The following is a 20,757-nucleotide window of genomic DNA, read 5'->3' as shown; positions in this document are numbered from 1 at the left end:
GCCTGCTCCCCCGGGCCAGGTGGGGAGCGCTCTGGCGCCTGCCCCTCCCCCTTTTCTGTCCCGGGGGAGTAGGGCGCACCCACCCCGGTGCTCCGAGGGAGGGGCCGATGCTTTGGGGCTGCCCACCCCCATCGAGGCCACGGCCCCAGGAGACGCCCCGGGGGCTGTCTGGGAACCTGGGGCTGCCGGGAGTGCTCGTGCAAAGGCCCAGCAGCGTGCCCGGCCACATGGCCCTTCTGCCCCAGCGTGGGGGCTGCCCCATTCGGCGGGCTGCAGCCAATTCGCACACGTCTCTGTCGCCAGGGGAAGTCTGTGGTCGGACCCGCCAGCGTGTTCACTTAAAATAGCCAGGCTCGTTTCGGTTCCGGGTGTCGCTTTGCTCCGGCCTGTGTCCAGGCGCCCAGACACAGGAGCCGGGTTCCTGCCTCCCGCTGCCTCTAGCTCTGTGCGGGGCCCCCTCTGCGAGGTTCCAGGGGACAGGCAGGAGGCCCCCCAACGTGGCAGCAAATGGCTGGCCGGACTCAGAGGCGGGGAACCCTTATCCCCGCAGGCTGGGGCGGAAGCCCTTCGAAAGGTGCAAAGCACCCGCTTTCCAGGGTCAGCACCTGGCTTGAGAAACGGGGGGGGGTCGCTCCCCTCTCTTCCGCGCTGCTGCTGGCGCTGGAGCTGCCCCGGAGCCAGGCGGCAGGAGAACAGCACCCTCCCTCCGCTCTCCCACAGGCTTCTTGCCAGCACGTGAGGGAGTCTGGCTTGGCTAAGTGGGCTGTGAGGCCGAGAGGAGCCGGCTGGACCAGCGGGCGCTGAGCAGCGGCTGCCGGTCGGTAGGCGGGTGCCCCACGGATCAGTCCTGGGGCCGGTTTTGTTCAGCATCATCCTTAAGGATCCAGGTCTAGGCACTGACTCCTGCTCTGGCTGGGGGGGGGAGGGAGGCTCGAACCCCCCCCCCCGCTCCACCCCTCCACTCCGCCCTCCCCTCCAACTCCCAACCCCCCACTTCTTCCCATCTCTGCTCCGCCCCTCTTCCAAGCTTCCACCCCTGCCCACCCCTCCCCCAAGCCACCACTGACCTGGGTGCCCCAGTGGTGGGGGCAGTAGGATGAGGCTGCGTCCCATGGCAAGGGCGGATCTGCGGCTGCTGGCAGCAAATCTCTCCAGGGCTGGAGGCACGACGCCAGCTGGGGAGGGCTCGGGGGCCCTGCCAAGGGCTCTTTCCCAGGGGTCTGCCTGGTGGGTCACGGCAGGGTCGGTGCCACAGAGCCCCTGGGGCGTGCAGCACGGGGCCGGGGCACCAGCAGGCAGAGCCGCTCTGGGCGGCGGATTCGCTCTCACCGGGACGGATGACTTGAGTCGACAGTGAGGCAGCCACAGGTGGGGGTCTGTTACGGGGGGTGGGGGGGTCTGTTACGGGGGGTCTGTTATGGGGGGTGGGGGGGTCTGTTACGGGGGGTCTGTTACGGGGGGTGGGGGTCTGTTACGGGGGGTCTGTTACGGGGGGTGGGGGGTCTGTTACGGGGGGGTCTGTTATGGGGGGTGGGGGGGTCTGTTACGGGGGGTCTGTTACGGGGGGTGGGGGTCTGTTACGGGGGGTCTGTTACGGGGGGGTCTGTTACGGGGGGGGTCTGTTACGGGGGGTGGGGGGTCTGTTACGGGGGGGTCGGGCAGTGGCCTGCGACGGGCAGGGCTCCAACTAGACCGTGGTGGTCCCTCCTGGCCTTACAGTCTAGGCCCTGTGCCACAGCAAGTGACACCCACACCCCACGGGGAGCCCCGCCACCGTCCCTCTGAGCGGTGGGACTGGGGCCAAGCAGATTTCCTTGGGCCCAGGACGGACGTGTAACATGGGGCCTCTCCCACACATTCCTCAATCTGCAGCCTGGGCCGGTGTATCCCCTCCCTCCCGCGGGGTCCTGCATGGAGCAGCAGCCTCCTACGCCTCGGCACTCCCCAGAGCTAGGCGCAGCAGCTGGATCTTTGCTCCTTGTGGGCAGCGGGGGCAGGTTCGTGGCAGGGACGCAGGCCAGGGCCCTAGCATCTCACTAGTGCCAAGGCGGTGCTGGGGCCGGGCACTGCCGTGCAGGGCAGCCCAGGCAGCAGAACGCACTGCGGGCCAGGCAGCGAGCAGGGCAGGCTGCACCCAGGGAGGCGCCTGGAGGCATTTCCTGTGGCTGGAAGGGAGGCTCCGGAGCACTAGGCTGTGACAGCAGCAAAACTCTCTGCTGGCTTATCTCGCTCAGGCAGGGCTCCTGGGGGGCGGTTACCCCACGTTCTAGCACCACTCTGGGCCGGTGGCACAGGACACTCTCTAGCAAGTCTGCCTGCTGCCCTGGAAGGGGGTTGATTGTGGGGCCCTGAGAACTGTCCCCCGGTGGGGACCCGGTTACAGCGCAGCGAGGCGCCTGCGTGTCTGTGCGTCTCCCCCAGCCTGGGCGCTCCCTGCAGACCCAGCGGCTCCTATCTGGGTTTATTTTTGGGTGGCCTTGAGGTCTGTCCGCTTCCCAGCTAGCCAGCCTTGGCAGCAGGGGAGGCTCTCGTCACACCCCCGCTCTCCCGAACAATAGGAGCAGGCGGGGGGGGGGGGGGCGGTTTATGCCCCTCTCTGCCTAGCAGGGGGCTTTGGACAAGTGGGTTTGTTTGCTAAGGCAGGTCGGCTCATCTTGGGTCGCCCCGGGGCTCATGGGTGGTAGCTGAAGGCTCTGACAAGGCTCCTGTGCCGAACCCCAGCCAAGAAACGCAGGGCCAGAGCGTGGCATGGGACGGGGGCTCTGGGAGTCTCCATCTCTCTTCAGTGCCCCACCTCAGGTAGCGTCACAAGGGGCTGCGGGAGGGGGAGGGCATGGCCACATGGGGCATATTTCCCCTGGAGGGCTCTGCTCCGGGGAGGCCTGGGGCCTTCCCCTTCTTGAGCCCGCTAGTACGGGGGGGGGGGGGGAGGGGGATGGTGCAGAGGTCGGTGCCTCCTCTCTGTGCTGCCCCGTCCCGGCTCCTAACTCCCCTTGGCTGGACCCTGCCTCCAGGGGCTCAGTACAGGAGGTAGGGGGGCTGGAGCAGAGGTCGGTGCCTCCTTTCTGTGCTTCCTGGCTCCTGACTCCCCTGGGCTGGACCCTGCCTCCAGGGGCTCAGTCCAGGAGGTAGGGGGGCTGGAGCAGAGGTCGGTGCCTCCTTTCTGTGCTTCCGCGTCCTGGCTCCTGACTCCCCTGGGCTGGACCCTGGGGTGGGGGGCTCAGGCCTAGCGCAGCCCATGTCTCCACACGCTGGCCCGGGGGCCCGACCACTGTGCGCCAGGCATGGGGGAGCTGAGAGCCACTGCTGGGCTGGGCCCCAAGATCCAGCACCCATGGGCCAGTCCCCCCCTGCCAGCTGGTCCCGGCTCCTGCTCCAGTCTCCCCTCCCTGCAGGCGGGCGGGGGAGGGGGAGGGTCTCCCCGCTGACCTCTGCCCCCGCCCCCTGCCGGCCAACCCCCCCAGCTGGGCTGTCTGCCCCCGCGGGGCACGGCGGGGAGGGAGCCCAGCCAGGCGCCGGCAGCCGAGGAGCAAGCGGCGGAGGGCAGAGCCTGGCGGGCTGCCCGGCCGGGCGCCCCGGGGCAGGTAGGGCACCCCCGGGGCGGGCACGCTGCGGGCCGGGGGGCTGCCCCCGAGGGGGCGGGGCTCGCTCGCTGCCCGGAGCCGGGAGCGACCGGCGGGTGCAGCCAGCCCGGCTTTGCCCCGCTCCCCGCATCGCCCCACGTGGCTGGCCGGGCGGCGAGTGCCCGGTTCGTCCGGCCCTTCCGCGGGGGGCTGCTCTGACCCCCCCACTGGAGCCGGGCAGCGAGCGGCGGCTGTTGCCCCCCGGGGGCCCGCGGGGCTGTGCGGGGCGCGCCGGGGGGGCGGTTACGGGGGGGTCAGGGGTTTGTCTCTTTAAATCCCCCCCGGGCGCACCTGCTCCAATCCCAGCCCCGCATCGGGAACGGGCCGGGGGCGCCGACGGTTCGCGGGCAGCCGGAGCCTGCGCCCCAAGGGCCCCCCCGGGCTGCAGGGACCTCGGAGCCCCCGCCCCGCCCCACGGCCCGGCCCAGCCCCTCCGGCCGCGGGGGGGGGCAGTAACTCGGCTGGCCCAGTTCAGTGACCGAGGGCCGCGCTCTACCGCGGTATGGACCGAGACGGTGGGGCTGGGATGGGGGGAGGGAGGATTGGGGGGCGGGGTCTGGGGTGGAGGCTGGTGAGGGAGGGAGTTCGGGGGGGGGAGCATTGGGGGGCGGGGTCTGGGGTGGAGGCTGGTGCGGGAGGGAGTTCTGGGGGGGAGGATTGGGGGGCGGGGTCTGGGGTGGAGGCTGGTGAGGGAGGGAGTTCGGGGGGGGGGAAGGATTGGGGGCGGGGTCTGGGGTGGAGGCTAGTGCGGGAGGGAGTTCGGGGTAGGGGATTGTGGGGCAGGGGCTGGGATGGAGGCTGGTGCGGGAGGGAGTTCGGGGTAGGGGATTGTGGGGCAGGGGCTGGGATGGAGGCTGGTGCGGGAGGGAGTTCGGGGTAGGGGATTGTGGGGCGGGGGCTGGGATGGAGGCTGGTGCGGGAGGGAGTTCGGGGAAGGGGGGAGGATTGGGGGCGGGGTCTGGGGTGGAGGCTGGTGAGGGAGGGAGTTCGGGGGGGGGAGGGAGGATTGGGGGGCGGGGTCTGGGGTGGAGGCTGGTGAGGGAGGGAGTTCGGGGAAGGGGGGAGGATTGGGGGCGGGGTCTGGGGTGGAGGCTGGTGAGGGAGGGAGTTCGGGGGGGGGAGGGAGGATTGGGGGGCGGGGTCTGGGGTGGAGGCTGGTGAGGGAGGGAGTTCGGGGGGGGGGGAGGGAGGATTGGGGGGCGGGGTCTGGGGTGGAGGCTGGTGCGGGAGGGAGTTCAGGGTAGGGGATTGTGGGGCGGGGGCTGGGATGGAGGCTGGTGCGGGAGGGAGTTCGGGGGGAGGATTGGGGGGCGGGGTCTGGGACGGAGGCTGGTGCGGGAGGGAGTTCAGGGTAGGGGATTGTGGGGCGGGGGCTGGGATGGAGGCTGGTGCGGGAGGGAGTTCAGGGGGAGGATTGGGGGGCGGGGTCTGGGACGGAGGCTGGTGCGGGAGGGAGTTCGGGGTAGGGGATTGTGGGGCGGGGGCTGGGATGGAGGCTGGTGCGGGAGGGAGTTCAGGGGGAGGATTGGGGGGCGGGTCTGGGACGGAGGCTGGTGCGGGAGGGAGTTCGGGGTAGGGGATTGTGGGGCGGGGGCTGGGATGGAGGCTTGCCCGTCCTTCCGCCCGCCTGTCTCCTGGAGGTAGGAGCAGCAGCCTGGGCACCCCCAGCAGCGGGGGCTGAGCCGTGCCAGGCATGGATCGCGCCTCAGTTTCCCTTTGTGGGGCTCGGCGTCGCGAGCAAACTTGCTTTGTGTGGCCGCAGTTGGGGTTGCCTGGCAAATCGGCAGCTGGCTCGGGCGGGGGCTGTGAATCTGAGCTCGGGCCGTGTCCTCCCCAGCCCGCAGAGCTGCGCTGCAGATAAGGGGCGATGTGTCCTGGTGCCCTGGGCTCTGCGCTTTCGCCCCCGCCCTTCCGGGTTCTGGCCTCCGGCCCTGGGCGTGCCAGCTTCTTATCTCGCTTCAAACATCCTTCCCAAAGTCAGCTGCACGGCGGCGTCTGGGCCCCTGGCCTCAGCCTGCTGCCCTGCCCCTCCCCTCCCGCCGTGCTGCTGCACCGGGCCTGTGCAGCACCGTTCCCTGGCACCGGCCCTGCTCGCTTGGCCCCCGGGCAAAGTATGCGGGCGGATTCCAGCCGTCTCCCTAGGCACGAGCACAGCGGCCTTGAGGAGAAACGTGACGGGACACACGTCCCCGCTACACGCACCCTGACTCGACACCGGCCCTGCCCGTGGGGGGGTGTCCTTGGGCCGTCCGTGTCCATAGCTGGCAGCTCCACGGAGGTCCCTGGGCCAGTCCTGCCCGTGGCTGGCAGCTCCGGGGGGGTTGGGGAGGGCCCTGGGCCTTCCCTGCCCGTGGCTAGCAGCTCCATGGGGGTCCCTGGGCTGGCCCTGCCCGTGGCTCCGTGGCATTCCTGCTGGCGGTGGCGCAGCGCACCAGCAGCGTGCGTGTTTCTCCGGGCGGGCGCGGTGCCTGGCGCAGGTGGAGGAGGAGGCCGGCCTGAGTCTCTCCCCTCTCTCCGGCAGGGCTGTGCTGGCGGGGGAGCTGCCGGAGCCATGGCCACGTTCTTAACGCGAGAAGTCCAGCAGCTGCTGCACAACAAGTTTGTGGTGATCATGGGGGACTCCAGTGAGTCAGCAACGGGGGACGCCGGGGCCCTGGGGGGGAGGGAGGGTGGCTCCCTGGCCTCTTGATAGCCACGCAGCACGCCTGCCCCCCCATAGCCACGCAGCACAGCTGCCCTGCCCCCCCATAGCCATGCAGCACGCCTGCCCTGCCCCCCCATAGCCACGCAGCACGCCTGCCCCCCCATAGCCACGCAGCACGCCTGCCCTGCCCCCCATAGCCACGCAGCACACCTGCCCCGCCCCCCCATAGCCACGCAGCACGCCTGCCCCCCCATAGCCACGCAGCACGCCTGCCCTGCCCCCCATAGCCACGCAGCACACCTGCCCCGCCCCCCCATAGCCACGCAGCACACCTGCCCCGCCCCCCCATAGCCACGCAGCACAGCTGCCCCGCCCCCCCATAGCCACACAGCACGCCTGTCCTGCCCCCCCATAGCCACGCAGCACAGCTGCCCCGCCCCCCCATAGCCACACAGCATGCCTGTCCCCCCCATAGCCACGCAGCACAGCTGCCCTGCCCCCCCATAGCCACGCAGCACGCCTGCCCCGCCCCCCCATAGCCACGCAGCACACCTGCCCCGCCCCCCCATAGCCACGCAGCACACCTGCCCCGCCCCCCCATAGCCACGCAGCACAGCTGCCCCGCCCCCCCATAGCCACACAGCACGCCTGTCCTGCCCCCCCATAGCCACGCAGCACAGCTGCCCCGCCCCCCCATAGCCACACAGCTGCCCTGCCCCCCCATAGCCACGCAGCACAGCTGCCCTGCCCCCCCATAGCCACGCAGCACAGCTGCCCCGCCCCACCATAGCCACGCAGCACGCCTGTCCCCCCCCATAGCCACGCAGCACAGCTGCCCTGCCCCCCCCATAGCCACACAGCACGCCTGCCCCCCCATAGCCACACAGCTCGCCTGTCCCCCCCCCATAGCCATGCAGCACAGCTGCCCTGCCCCCCCATAGCCATGCAGCACACCTGTTGTCCCCCCCAGCCACGCAGCACAGCTGCCCTGCCCCCCCATAGCCACGCAGCACAGCCCCCCCGCCCCATGGCTGCTGGCCCATCTGGTTCCTGGCTTTGCAGACATGCTGAGCAGGGCCCCTAACTGCCCCCTCCCCAAGTGAGACCTGGGCTGGTCGTGGGACTAGTTCGCGTCCCAGCGGCTGGGGGCCGGCCCTGGGCCACCTGTCTCCATGTCCCTGCAGTCCAGCGATCCGTCTACAAGGACCTGGTGCTGCTGCTGCAGAAGGACCGTCTCCTCAGCCAGGCCCAGCTGAAAGCCAAGGTACGGTGCTGGGAATCCCCTGGGGCTGACCCACAGCCGGGCCCTGCCCTCCGGCATGTGGCCCGCTGAGGCCGGCTGGGTGTGGGCGCGGGGCGGGTGAAAGTGGTGATGTGCCAAGGCGGGGAGCTGCCTGGCCGGGCACTGCGGGGATGGGCATTGGGGGGGGCAGAGGGGTGCACAGGCTCTCTGGGGTGCACTCCCGGTCCTTGGCCTGGCTGGCTCCGTGCCCCGGGTCAGGTCTGCAGCGTGGGTCACTCGCTAGCTCCCGAGAGGGCAGCTGGCAGGCAGCTGGGTAGGCTAAGGTTGTCTGACCAGGTGTTAGCCAGAGAACGGCCGCTAGAGGGCAGCGCTGCCCTGTGGGTAGAGCTGGAGACGGGCGGAAGTGGAACCACAGGACTCTACCGGGAACTGCAGCCGAGTCCTGGCTGTGCCTCCCCAGCCCACCAGCAGCGGTCCCTGCTTGCACTAGTGTGTGCAAGTGGCTCGCACGCTGGACAGTGCCTGGTGAACCTGGTGCCACCCAGTGGGCGGGGCGGGAGGGGTGCAGCCAGCACTGGGCAGAACCCGGCGTCCCTGTGGGTACCGATTGCACCTGGATCCCGCGGTGGGAGGGGCTGGTGCCGTGCAGACGCGAGGCCGTGTCAGCGTCGGGTCCCGTCTCGGCCAGGGGGAGCTGAGCTTTGAGAACGACTGCCTGGTGGAGGGCGGCGTGCGGGGCGAGCTGACCAACGGCACCCACTACAAGGAGGTGCGGCAGTACCGCACGGACCACCACCTGGTGCGCTTCTACTTCGTCACCCGCATCTACTCCGACTACATGGAGAGCATCCTGGCCGACTTCCAGGCTGGGCCCCAGCCCGACGTCCTCGTCATTAACTCCTGCCTGTGGGACGTGAGCAGGTACCCCCCCCCCCCCCCCCCCCGCTGGGAACCGCCGTCCCAGGGCTGCTGCCGCCCAAGGGGGATCTGCTGGCAGTACAGGGCTCATGAGACACGGAGCAGCAGTTCTGCGTCTGTCCGGCAGAGGGCAGCACATGGCAGCTGGGTCCTTCTCTTCCCCCCCTCCCCCCGGTGTTGGGGGAGGAGGCCAGGCAGAAAAGGGACCTTGGGCCAGAGGGGTCCCAGTGCGGTGGGGGTGAAAATTGCCTCCTGACTCAGCTCATCTGCCCCGTCAGCGCAAGGGGCCTGCCCCCGGACAGAGCTCCACTGCCGACCCGCCGGGCTCTGCCTCGCTGCCGGCCGTGTGCGGTGCTCGGGGCGCCCCAGCCGGGGCAGGGCCTGGAGGTGCTGGCTCGGCCCACCGGGCTCTGCAAACCTGGCAGCCACGGGGCTGCCCACAGGAGGGAGCCTAACCGGCGGGTGGGCTCAGAGCGGCGAGCGGGCACCACTCCCGGGGTTGCTGGCATGTCGTGGCGCTGGCCAGGCAGTGGGTCCAGTCGCTGCCCCTCGCCCTGCGAACTCCCCGCCTCGCGCTGGGGAAGGTCGGGCAACCTCCCGTCCCTGCCGGGGCTGCGGCTGGCGCGGGCTGCGGCTGGCGCCTCGGGGCAGAGCCGCCCGCCAGGCCGGTGGAAATGGGCAGGAGCCGTTCCTGGAAAGGGGCTGGTTGGCAGGCTCCTGGCTTTGCCCAGAGCCCATTCTCCGGGGGGCCGTGGACCCTGCCCCGTGTCCATCCTACGGCCGTGACGTCCGTCTGCTCCGCCGTCCGCTGCAGGTACGGCCCCCTGTCCATGAAGCAGTACCGGCTGAACCTGGAGAAGGCCTTCAACCGGCTGGACAAGGTGCTGCCCCACGCCTGCCTCCTGGTGTGGAACATGACCATGCCGGTGGGCCACAGAGTCGTCGGGGGCTTCCTCATCCCCGAGGTAAAGCAAACTGCGGCTTCGCCCCGGGGCTGGGGGACGCGCTGAGCCCGGGGCAGGCCAGTCCCTGCTCCCCGTCTGCCAGGGGCCAGGCCCTGGGCCGCCCCGCTCTCCAGCACCCACCCCCTCGGCACACAGCCCACCCAGGCACCCTCCTGGGACAGGCCCCCGGGGTTCCCAGCTCCAACCTGAACCCCCCCCCCCCCTTCCCCAGAGTGCTGAGGGGCCTCTGCTCTGACCCGACAGGCCTGGATGGAAACAGGCCTCATCCGCTCTGGGGAGCCGCCGCCTCCTCTGTCCCCGAGCCGGGGTCCTGGGACGTGGGACCCTCTAGAATGGCCTCCGGCCTGGCCCAGCCTGGAGAAATTCCCCTGCGCTGAGCCCAGCCACGTGTGTCAGGGTCGCCAGGCAGAGCGGGCCGACGTCGGGAGATGGAGAATCCGCCGCCCCCTTGGCAGCTTGTCCCGCGGCCGGTCGCCGGACTGTGCCCACTGGATAAGCACGGCCAGGCCGGGCCAGACCCCAGCTCCATCCCGCCCAGTAGCCAATGCCGGGGGCCCCCGGGGGCGCGAACAGAGCAGGGAACCGAGTGATCCGACTCCTGTCTTATTTCTAACGGAACAGCTCGGTTCCAGGCCAGCCGGGGCCGTCCCGATCCTGGTCTGACCTGCCAGCCCAGCCGGGACCGGCCCCCGCCCGTTCCCCGAGCACATGCCAGCGAAACAGCCAGGCCTGACTTCCAAACCCTGTGCTGGGGAGCCCCCCCGCCTTGGGGACTGGTTCCAGGGGCTGTTTACCTTCCCTGTTGCTCTCGGGCAGGTTTCTAGCCCTTTGCGTCTCATGGCTCTTCTCTGACCCCTCCAATTTCGCAACATCCCCCGGTGGTTTTCAGGGTCCCTGCCTTCCAGGGAAGGGTCCCCCCCCCTGTAACTACAGCCTGCGGACTTTGATCCCAGACATACACCTTGAAATGTAGCCACATGAAACACACACATGGGGAGCCTGTGCCCTGTTTAGTAAGTGGCCCATTTTGTGTGGCGTCAAACCTGTGTTCATCAGTTCCGTTGCCTTGACCGATGAAGCGTGGTGTCTGAACTGGTCACGCGGACGTGGTGTACTATGCTCAGCTGCATTATGCACCGTTTCATTCATTCATCTGACACGGACGCTCCAGTATCTTGCCTGGCGTTGGTCAGACGGACAGGCACAGAATTCTCTGGGTCATTGTATTTAACCTTTTAAAATATTAGCAAGATGTTATTTTTCTTCTGCAACGTCCCCAGTATTACAAGACTTATTATAATCCAACATTTAATGGTGCAGCAAGTGCCCCAGCCGGTTCCTTTAAAACTCTTGAACACAAGTTCTCCAGAGCTGCTGATTTCAAGATGTCTAATTTTATTTGCTTCCGTTTCACATTCTCCAGCGATAGTGGAGTGAGAAGTGTTATCATTGTATAATGAGACCAGATCATCTTCCCTTCCTCTCCCTACATACAGGATAGAAATGATTATTGAAGATATTCATCTTCTCTGCATTACTATTGATAATTGTATCATTTCCATCTAATAATGCACCAATGCCATTGTTAAGATTCTTTTTGTTCCTGATATATTTTAAAATCTTTTTACTGTTCTTAACTCTGCTGCCCATAGATTTCTCATTGCGTCCTTTGGCTTCCCTTATCAATTTTCTACATTTTTTTTTGTCATCTGATTTATATTCATTGTTATTCATTTCCCCTATCTTCCATCTTTTACGTTGCTTTCTAGCCATCTTCACTTCCACTCTAAAGCAGATTGTGCATTTGTTTTTTTTAAACCAGCCTTCTTCCTCCAGTCTGGCTTTTGGGACATCCAATCCTTAAACAATCCCCCCCAGTGATCATTCGCATTCTCCTGCTTAAATTCTTCCTCCCAGTTGATTTGTCTTGTGATTGTTTTCACTGACATTGGCCCTATGAGACCCCACCAAGGGCCGGATTATTCTGCCTGCCTCTTGTAACTGTGATCAAGTCATGGGAACTGCTGCTATTCTCCTGGTCACTGGCTACCTGGCCCTGCTGTGAAACCAGCTTCCCTCCCTGCATGCCCGAGCCTGAGCCTGCACGGACAGGTGAGCACCAAGGACCCAAGGGGGTGGCGCTGAAACGCCCAGGCAGGGAAAGCCCCCAGCTGGCCTGGCCCCTCCTGTTCTGCAGCAGGTTGGGGGGGGGGGGGCTAGCCCTGAGCTGGGGCCTAGCACGTCAACTGGCATTGGTGGGCCCTGCCTTTGCCTGCGGCTATTGGCAGAGGAGCCCTGCACCCCCAGGAATGCCCCGGGGTAGACGCCGTCGTGCACCACTGCCACGAGCGTGGTGCCCTCGTGAGGTCTGGTCACCAGCGCGTGCCCCACCCAGTCCATGTGCCCCACGGCCCCTGTCTCTGCCTCCAGCTGCAGCACCGAGGCCAGGAGCTGCGCCAGGACGTGATCGAAGGCAACTTCTACGGGGCGGTGCTGGCCAGCAGCCACCACTTCGACGTGCTGGACCTGCACTACCAGTTCCGCTTCGCCGCCCGCCACCGCAGCAAGGACGGCATCCACTGGGACCAGGCCGCCCACCGCAGGATCAGCCACCTGCTGCTGGCCCACGTGGCCGACGCCTGGGGCGTGGAGGTCCCGGAGAAGGGGCCCCGGGACGGTGAGCGGGAGGGGCTGGTGGTGCCCAGACGCCAGGGGTGATGGGCACACTGGGAGCACCGCGCAGGACTGGACGGGGCTTGTCCCCTGGGGGTGGCGCTTGCCCCTGGCCAGAGGGGAGTCGCTGAACGCAGGGAAGCTGCTGTGGCAGAGCCCGGCTAACGTCCACCGGCGGCTGAGCGGGGCAGGGAGCTGGCTAGGGGTGCTGAACGGCTGTGATCTGACTAATCGCTGGGGGGGAGGTTGGGCGGGGGGGGCCTGCTGCAGGAGGGTGTGGGCAGGGGGCCATGCCTTGGGAGGTGGGGCATGATGTGGGCAGAGGGGCATGCCGCGGGGGGGGATTGGGTGGGGCGGTGTGTGCTGCGGTGGGGGGGGGGCCATGCTGTGGGAGGGAGGGGGGAAGTTGAGCGGGGCAGTGCGTACTGTGAGGGGGGCCATGCCGGGGGGAGGGGGAGATTGGGCAGGGCGGTGCATGCTGCAGAGGGGGACATAGGCGGGGGGGTGGATTCGGTTGGGCGGGGCGTGACGTGTGTGCTCTGGGGGGGATGTGGGCGGGGCAGTGTGCTGCGGGGAGGAATGTGGGGGGGCGGGGCGGGGCATGCTGTGGGGGGGAGACGTGGGCGGGGCAGTGTGCTGCGGGGGGCCATGACATGGGGGGGAGATGGGGCGATGTGTGCTGCAGGGGGAATGTGGGGGGGGCCATGCCATGGAGGGGGAGATTGGGTGGGATGATGCGTGCTGGGGGGGACATGGATGGGGCGGTGCGTGCTGGAGGGGAACGTGGGCGGGGTGTGCTGCAGGGGGGGGCACGGGGGAGCCATGCCACCGGGCGGTGTGTGTGTGGGCGGGACATGGGCAGAGGGGGGTGGCTCTGCTGTTGATGGATTCCCTCTTCCCCTCCTTCAGGTTGCTTTGGGGCAAACTCCCTGGAGTGGGGCTCACAGGCCACCCCACGCCCGGGGCCTCAGGCTGCTCCGCTCCACCCCCAGGGTAAGCTTCCTGGTGGTGGGTGGGGCGGGGGTTGGCTGACCGTGTGGGGGAGGTGGCTGGGAAAGGGACCCTTTCCACTTGGGGGCAGCCCCCGGCAGGGGGGCGTGGCTGGCAGTAGCCTCCTCCCCCAGCTCCATGGTGCTGCACCATGGCTCCAGTTGGGTCGCTGCTGCCGAGAGCCAGCAGGGGGCGCCCAGGGCCAATGCGTGGCTGGCGAGGGCGTGGCCCCCACAGGCCCCGCCCCCAGGCGGGTGCATGGGAGGGAGCCCCGGGGGCGGCAGCGCGGGGCCCTGTGGCTGAGCTGCGGGTGCAGCAGCAGAGGGCGGTGAGCTGACCCACGTGGATCCCGTGTGACACGCGCCGCCCGGCCCCGCTGCCGTGTCCTGGCAGGCTCCGTGCTCAGTAACTCCTGGCTCTGCAGGGCCCGCGTGGGACAGCAGCTGCCTGGCCTGGACGCCCCGGCCCAGCGCCTGCCTGCCGCCCCCCTCCGACTTCCGCTGCCCCTCCAAGGACCCGGTTTTCCAGGAAGACTCCCCCTTCCTCCCCAACCAGGCGGGGCCTGGGGCACCCCTCTCCGGGTACATCAGCTTTGAGGACTGCCCCAGCTTCAGCATGGAGGGTAGGTCCACGCTCCTGCTGCCCCCCCCTCATGCTCCTGGCCCTGGGGGATTCTCACTTGGGGTGGCCGCTGGCGCTGTCGACTTCCTGCCTCTGTTTCTCTCCGCGTTTCTGTCCGGTCTTGCACGGACCCCCCTCTCTCTGCTCCTCCTCTGCAGGTGGCTGCTCAACTGGGCCTGTCTTCTCTGATCTGTGCACAACCCGCTCCTTCCTCTCCGTTCCTACTGCTGCCACCTCTATGCCCTGCTCCTCCGCCACCTTCCTGGCTCTAGCCTGGCTCCCTCACGCCCTGCTGCAGCCAGGCCCTCGAGCCAGGGGCATGCGTAACAAAATGGAACGCGATGGGCCTGTGGAACTCTCCGCCACATGACATGACTTGGCAAGAGCTTAGTGGCTGGCCCTGGTAGGTACGTAATGGCTGCAGGGCTGCTCCAGAGGTTAGAGAGGGTCTAAATCAGGAGGGCAAGAGGCACTAGCAGGCCAGATGTGGCCCTCCAAGCCCCTGGATCCGGCCTGCGGCCACCTGGCCAGCACCCCTGCTACACAGCAGCTCAGGCTGCTTTAAACAGCTGGCTGCTGATTGCTCTGGATGCTGGGGAGGGAGGGGGAGACTTTGTGCACTGTCCCCGCCCCCTCGCAAAATCCCTCAGCTCCCATTGGCCAGTGTCCAGCCAATAGGAGCTGAAAAATTCTGCTGGCAGCAGGGGCAGAGTGAAGCCTCTTTTCTCCCTCCCTTTCCCGTCCCTGTGCTGGAGCCGAGCCCCCTGGAGCAGCCAGTGCAGGGGACAGGCAGGGAGCCTCTCGGGTTCCTGCAGGGCTGCTGGCTGGGAGCTGCCTAGGTAAGCGCCTCCCAGCACGAGCCTGCCTCTGGCACCCCCCCCCCCCCAGCTACCTGCCCCAGGCCACCCAAACCCCCTGCACTAGGGATGTGAAATCTCGGGTAACTGACCAGCCGAGTTACCTGATGAATTCTTATTGGTTAGTCGACTATTCTAGAGCCCCCGGGGGCGGGGCCGGCAGCAGCGCAGGGGGCCGGGCAGGAGTTTAAAAACCACTTGCAGACTGGCTGCTTGTCGCCCTGTGCTGGTACCTCTGATAGAGGCAGCAGTGTGGGGGGGGGTCTGAGTTCCTGGACCCGCAAGCTGGAACGGAGCCGGGCTGCCTGTCCGCCTGGCCCCTAACACACTGTGAGCGCAGAGCCGCAGCGGGGTAGGCAGGAGCCAGAACTGAGTCGGGCTGCTGGCCAGCCTGCTAAACACCGTGCCGGTCGGGAGGAAGGGAAATGGCGTAGCCGATAGCAGTAACCTGTACGCTTTTGCTTATTGGTTAATCGGTTAATCGACTCCACTGTACCCTCCCCACCTCCAGGTCGCAACTCCCAGGCCCTGCACCCCCTCCAGGCCAGAATCCGGTTGTGCACCCCCAACCCCTCCAGGGCAGAATCCGGCCCTGCACCCCCAACCCCTCCTGGACCCCGACCCCAAAGCCCTGTCCCAGATCCCAGCCCCCTCACTCTGACCGCACACTCCTTCCTGCACCCCAGTCCCATACCCCAAGCTCCCTTGTCCGCCCCACCCGCCGTCCCAGACCCCGCGCCCCCTCCACAGACGCATGGCCCTTGGCCGCTTACCAAATCTGGGAGCGGCCCTGTTAAAACCTATCGTCCGGCCCTGCTCCAGTCCCACGTCCGTAGCACTGGCTGGCGGGAGGGCATCTCGCTCTCCCTCCTCCTCCTCGGAAATCGGCGCTTTCGAGAGTTGCTTGAATCCGAACTCTCTGCTGGACCCGGCCAGAGCAGAGACTCTGCGTTCGTGGCCTCCGGGGGCCGGGTTCGCCTGTTTCAGTGCGGAGTAGCGACGTGAGTGCGGGGTCGAGACGCAAAGCCTGTCGGTTAATGCTGTAGCCTACGCGCACGTCCCCCCCTTGCCAGTACGTGCTGGAGCAGCCTGGCCCGCAGACCCCCCCCGCCACCTGGCGCTGCTGTGTCTGTATCAGGGGTACCAGCGTGGGGCCAGGCAGCCGTCTGTGAGGGCAGCTGTTTTGAAACTGGCTCCCCTCGTAGACCAGCTCCCGCCTGGCCCCCGCACTGCTGCTTTGATGGAGGTGGCAGGGGCCTCCGTGGCCGTGGGGCTGGAGCGTGCTGGCTGTGGCCCCGCCCCCGAGGGATCCCCTGCAGACACGGGGTGCAGAGGGGCTGCCCGGCCCCAGTCGAGTAACCGCCAGGAATTCACGAGGTTCCTCGGCTCTTCCATGAACCGCCGGTTCCCGTCCCATGGCCAGTGGCACTGCTCAGACTGACCCTTTGGGGCGCTGCAAAGGGGGCAGGGCCAGAGGCTGGGCGTGGGGCATCCGTGGGTGTGGTTCCAGCAAGCTGTCAGCCACTGCCCCCCCCGCCTGCCTCTTACCTCCCCCCTCTGCCCATGACTAGAGAGGTGCTCGCAGACTGACCCTGGACAGAGACGCTAACTGCTGCTGGGGCCAGCCTGTCCCCCCTGGGCCCCTGCCCCAGAGCCCAGGGGGAGGAAGGGCCGGGGGCAGGTCCAGTGCTCGGCTCTCAGACTCTGCCTCCCCCTCTCGCGCGCAGAAGTGTCCGGGGCTCCTGGCCCAGCTCCTGTAGAGTAAAGCCCCATTCGCTTCCACCCCCGGCGCCCTGCCCTGCTGTGTGCTGATACGGCACGCCCCGGCCTGAGCTTCCACCCCCCCCGGCGCCCTGCCCTGCTGTGTGCTGATACGGCACGCCCCGGCCTGAGCTTCCACCCCCCCCCGGCGCCCTGCCCTGCTGTGTGCTGATACGGCACGCCCCGGCCTGAGCTTCCACCCCCCCCGGCGCCCTGCCCTGCTGTGTGCTGATACGGCACGCCCCGGCCTGAGCTTCCACCCCCCCCCCGGCGCCCTGCCCTGCTGTGTGCTGATACGGCACGCCCCGGCCTGAGCTTCCACCCCCCCCCTGCCCCGGCGCCCTGCCCTGCTGTGTGCTGATACGGCACGCCCCGGCCTGAGCTCCCCCCCCCCCGGCGCCCTGCCCTGCTGTGTGCTGATACGGCACGCCCCGGCCTGAGCTTCCACCCCCCCCCTGCCCCGGCGCCCTGCCCTGCTGTGTGCTGATACGGCACGCCCCGGCCTGAGCTCCCCCCCCCCGGCGCCCTGCCCTGCTGTGTGCTGATACGGCACGCCCCGGCCTGAGCTTCCACCCCCCCCGGCGCCCTGCCCTGCTGTGTGCTGATACGGCACGCCCCGGCCTGAGCTTCCACCCCCCCCCGCGGCGCCCTGCCCTGCTGTGTGCTGGTGCGGCACGCCCCGGCCTGAGCTTCCACCCCCCCCCCCCCGGCGCCCTGCCCTGCTGTGTGCTGATACGGCACGCCCCGGCCTGAGCTCCCCCCCCCCCCCGGCGCCCTGCCCTGCTGTGTGCTGATACGGCACGCCCCGGCCTGAGCTCCCCCCCCCCGGCGCCCTGCCCTGCTGTGTGCTGATACGGCACGCCCCGGCCTGAGCTTCCACCCCCCCCCGGCGCCCTGCCCTGCTGTGTGCTGATACGGCACGCCCCGGCCTGAGCTTCCACCCCCCCCCCCCCGGCGCCCTGCCCTGCTGTGTGCTGATACGGCACGCCCCGGCCTGAGCTCCCCCCCCCCCCGGCGCCCTGCCCTGCTGTGTGCTGATACGGCACGCCCCGGCCTGAGCTTCCACCCCCCCCGGCGCCCTGCCCTGCTGTGTGCTGATACGGCACGCCCCGGCCTGAGCTTCCACCCCCCCCCGGCGCCCTGCCCTGCTGTGTGCTGATACGGCACGCCCCGGCCTGAGCTCCCCCCCCCCCCGGCGCCCTGCCCTGCTGTGTGCTGATACGGCACGCCCCGGCCTGAGCTTCCACCCCCCCCGGCGCCCTGCCCTGCTGTGTGCTGATACGGCACGCCCCGGCCTGAGCTTCCACCCCCCCCCGGCGCCCTGCCCTGCTGTGTGCTGATACGGCACGCCCCGGCCTGAGCTCCCCCCCCCCGCGGCGCCCTGCCCTGCTGTGTGCTGATACGGCACGCCCCGGCCTGAGCTCCCCCCCCCCCGGCGCCCTGCCCTGCTGTGTGCTGATACGGCACGCCCCGGCCTGAGCTCCCCCCCCCCCCCCGGCGCCCTGCCCTGCTGTGTGCTGATACGGCACGCCCCGGCCTGAGCTTCCACCCCCCCCCGCGGCGCCCTGCCCTGCTGTGTGCTGATACGGCACGCCCCGGCCTGAGCTTCCACCCCCCCCCGCGGCGCCCTGCCCTGCTGTGTGCTGATACGGCACGCCCCGGCCTGAGCTTCCACCCCCCCCCCCGGCGCCCTGCCCTGCTGTGTGCTGATACGGCACGCCCCGGCCTGAGCTTCCACCCCCCCCCCCCGGCGCCCTGCCCTGCTGTGTGCTGATACGGCACGCCCCGGCCTGAGCTCCCACCCCCCCCGGCGCCCTGCCCTGCTGTGTGCTGATACGGCACGCCCCGGCCTGAGCTTCCACCCCCCCCCGGCGCCCTGCCCTGCTGTGTGCTGATACGGCACGCCCCGGCCTGAGCTTCCACCCCCCCCCCCCGGCGCCCTGCCCTGCTGTGTGCTGATACGGCACGCCCCGGCCTGAGCTCCCCCCCCCCCCCCCGGCGCCCTGCCCTGCTGTGTGCTGATACGGCACGCCCCGGCCTGAGCTCCCCCCCCCCCCCCGGCGCCCTGCCCTGCTGTGTGCTGATACGGCACGCCCCGGCCTGAGCTCCCCCCCCCCCCGGCGCCCTGCCCTGCTGTGTGCTGATACGGCACGCCCCGGCCTGAGCTTCCACCTCCCCCCTGCCCCGGCGCCCTGCCCTGCTGTGTGCTGATACGGCACGCCCCAGCCTGAGCTTCCACCCCCCCCCGCGGCGCCCTGCCCTGCTGTGTGCTGATACGGCACGCCCCGGCCTGAGCTTCCACCCCCCCCCGCGGCGCCCTGCCCTGCTGTGTGCTGATACGGCACGCCCCAGCCTGAGCTTCCACCCCCCCCCGCGGCGCCCTGCCCTGCTGTGTGCTGATACGGCACGCCCCGGCCTGAGCTTCCACCCCCCCCCGCGGCGCCCTGCCCTGCTGTGTGCTGATACGGCACGCCCCGGCCTGAGCTTCCACCCCCCCCCGCGGCGCCCTGCCCTGCTGTGTGCTGATACGGCACGCCCCGGCCTGAGCTTTGTGCGCACGTTCCAGGGCGCTGCCACGCTGCACCCCAGAGCTGGCTGCATGGAGAGCGGCAGGAGAAACGTGAGTGAGTCTGGAGCATGGACGCTCTTCCCACCAGCGGGATCCTGCTGCTCCCTGCGGAGCCTGCTCTGAGGAGGGGCAATGGCGGGGGCAGGCTCGCCGGTGGAACCGAGCCCAGGCCCTAAGGTTCTTGCCCCGGGGCAGGCTGCACAGCCCATAGCAGGGCCCTGGGCGTGCTGAGACCAAAGCCATTTTAAAACGTGGTTACGCTGGACGGGCTCGAAGTCCCTGGACGTGGGAAATGCAGCCGGGCTCCGAGCCCAGGGCTGAGGTACAGCGGGGCTCTGTCTCCAGGCGCCGGCGGTGACGCACCCCCCACCCCGGGGAGGAGACCAAGGCGAGCCAGGCCTAGGGCCCAGCCGCTCCGGGCCAGCTACTGGCCGAACTGCCGGGCCTCAAGCTAGACTGAGCAGGACACAGTGTAGAGACGGATCTGCCCCCTGCTCCTCCGCCTGCTGCTCTATCCACGGTTCCTGCTCTTCCCCTTCCCTTCACGCCTGGCCCCGCTTCACAAGCACAGGAGCTCGGCTCCGCCTGGGCCCAGTGTAACCCCCGCACTCTGGGGTGTGCTCGCTCCGCCGTGGCCCTGCTATGGGTCTGTGGGGGGGCATGTCCAGCCCGTTGGCCGCCGGCCTGGTGCTTAGTCCCCACGCAGCCCCTCTGCCGCCCCCAGTCGTCCTTGCTGCAGGGGAAGGCCCCGGCCCCAGGCCCCCCCTTGCCTTAGCTCAGCGCAGGGCCCTGCCTCCCGGCGAGGTCCGATCCCTCCTGCGCACGCCCCGAGCCCGCCGCAGGCCAGCCGGGAGGGATCCGCTCGGCCTCTCTCCGGCGCGGCGTGGCCGGGCCCGTGGCTGCAGCAGGGGCACCGACCTGCCCTGGGTGAGGGTCTGCGGCCGAGTGCCTGGTGTAGGTGCCTGTTGTGCTGGGGGACTGGCAGATTAACCCCCCCGGATTGACGCGTCTCCCCCTTCTCTTCCTAGACGCCGGCCCTGGCTTCCCAGCGGAGTGGGGCGCGCCGCCTGGCCCCGGGCCCTTCGCCGGCTTCTCGGGAGACCCTCCCCCCGCCCTCCTGCCCCAGCACGGGAGCCCGCCCAGGGGGGGCCGGGGCTGGCGCTCACAGGGCTTCGTGATGAGGCGGCAGCCTGTGAGCTGGAGGTCCGGGCCCCCCTACCACTGGCCCCACCACCGCTGCTACTGAGGGACCCACGGCGCAGGAGAGGAGACCCAGGGCCCCCCGGCCGGGAGCGACGGGGGCTGAGCTGTGACGGGTGGGTTTAGGGGCGGGCGGGCTGGCAGGAGGAAGGGCCGTGTCCCTCCCTCGGGCACCGTGTCTGCCTGGCCCGCTGGGCTGGTGCCAGGGCCCTGAGCCGGTGGCCGTCCCAGCCCTGCATGGGGCTAATGGGGGGGGAGCATATTTTAAGTGGGGGCCCCCTGCCAGGCCTTGCCCCAGGGGGGCTGCAGGCGCTGGGCGGGATCGGGCCCTCGCTCGGTGGGAAGCCCCGGCCCAGCGTGGGCTGCAGGGACGCCATGGCAGTGGGGCCGGGGCCGAGCTCAGAGAGTGGCCGTCCCCTCGGGCCCGGGGGTGACGGGGGGGGACTTGCCCCGCTGGGCTGGCCGGGGCCTCCCCTGCTCATCACAGGGCTGGCTCCTCGGAGGCTCGGGGCCCGGCTGCCGCGGTCCTGGGGGCGGGGGGTGTTTTACGCCAGCCGGGGAGCTCCGGGCACGTAACCTCCAGTCTCACCCGGCTCGCGGCCCCAGGCCTGCGGTCGCCGGAGCTGAGTCCCTGGGGGCGTCCGCCCGCCGGCGCGGAGCAGGAGCTGCTGTTCGACACTGTAAATAATAAAG

The 20,757-nt window shown here is 69.2% G+C and overlaps 1 protein-coding gene and 1 long non-coding RNA gene across 7 annotated transcripts; one reads left to right on the top strand and one right to left on the bottom strand.

Moving 5' to 3' along the window:
• Positions 1–1,125: 1,125 nt before the first annotated feature.
• Positions 1,126–20,697, top strand: PCED1A (PC-esterase domain containing 1A). Of its 6 annotated transcripts, none has more exons than XM_075916071.1 (10): positions 2,623–2,799; positions 6,145–6,247; positions 7,452–7,531; positions 8,199–8,431; positions 9,243–9,393; positions 11,824–12,070; positions 12,976–13,059; positions 13,481–13,678; positions 13,836–14,084; positions 19,893–20,024. In XM_075916071.1, exons 1-9 carry the CDS (start codon positions 2,749–2,751, stop codon positions 14,045–14,047), a joined length of 1,359 nt encoding a protein of 452 aa, XP_075772186.1. In that variant the 5' UTR covers positions 2,623–2,748; the 3' UTR covers positions 14,048–14,084; positions 19,893–20,024. The 6 variants fall into 6 exon arrangements, with proteins under 6 accessions (XP_075772189.1, XP_075772186.1, XP_075772187.1 ...); XM_075916072.1 differs by having other exon boundaries at positions 13,836–14,080; positions 19,893–20,014; XM_075916074.1 differs by lacking the exons at positions 2,623–2,799; positions 13,836–14,084 and adding an exon at positions 1,126–1,368 and having other exon boundaries at positions 19,893–20,697.
• Positions 9,387–16,375, bottom strand: LOC142824303 (uncharacterized). The gene is made up of 3 exons (XR_012899227.1): positions 16,126–16,375; positions 15,308–15,512; positions 9,387–10,625 (listed from the first exon to the last, which is right to left on the bottom strand). It is a non-coding gene; the product is annotated as an uncharacterized LOC142824303 (long non-coding RNA).
• Positions 20,698–20,757: the final 60 nt, after the last annotated feature.

This window comes from Pelodiscus sinensis, unplaced genomic scaffold, assembly GCF_049634645.1.
Source record: "Pelodiscus sinensis isolate JC-2024 unplaced genomic scaffold, ASM4963464v1 ctg76, whole genome shotgun sequence".
Lineage (NCBI taxonomy): Eukaryota > Metazoa > Chordata > Testudines > Trionychidae > Pelodiscus > Pelodiscus sinensis.
The sequence above is the reverse complement of the archived record's forward strand: the minus strand, read 5'-3'. Positions and strand labels throughout refer to the sequence as shown.

What these genes read in the sequence shown, in the direction of transcription:
- PCED1A (XM_075916070.1), top strand. Translation starts at nt 2,749, where the DNA reads ATGGGACGGGGGCTCTGGGAGTCTCCATCTCTCTTCAGTGCCCCACCT. An exon ending in AGGCCCAGCTGAAAGCCAAG is followed by an intron (nt 7,532 to 8,198) that starts GTACGGTGCTGG and finishes CGTCTCGGCCAG; the next exon opens with GGGGAGCTGAGCTTTGAGAA. An exon ending in GGAGAAGGGGCCCCGGGACG is followed by an intron (nt 12,071 to 12,975) that starts GTGAGCGGGAGG and finishes CCCCTCCTTCAG; the next exon opens with GTTGCTTTGGGGCAAACTCC.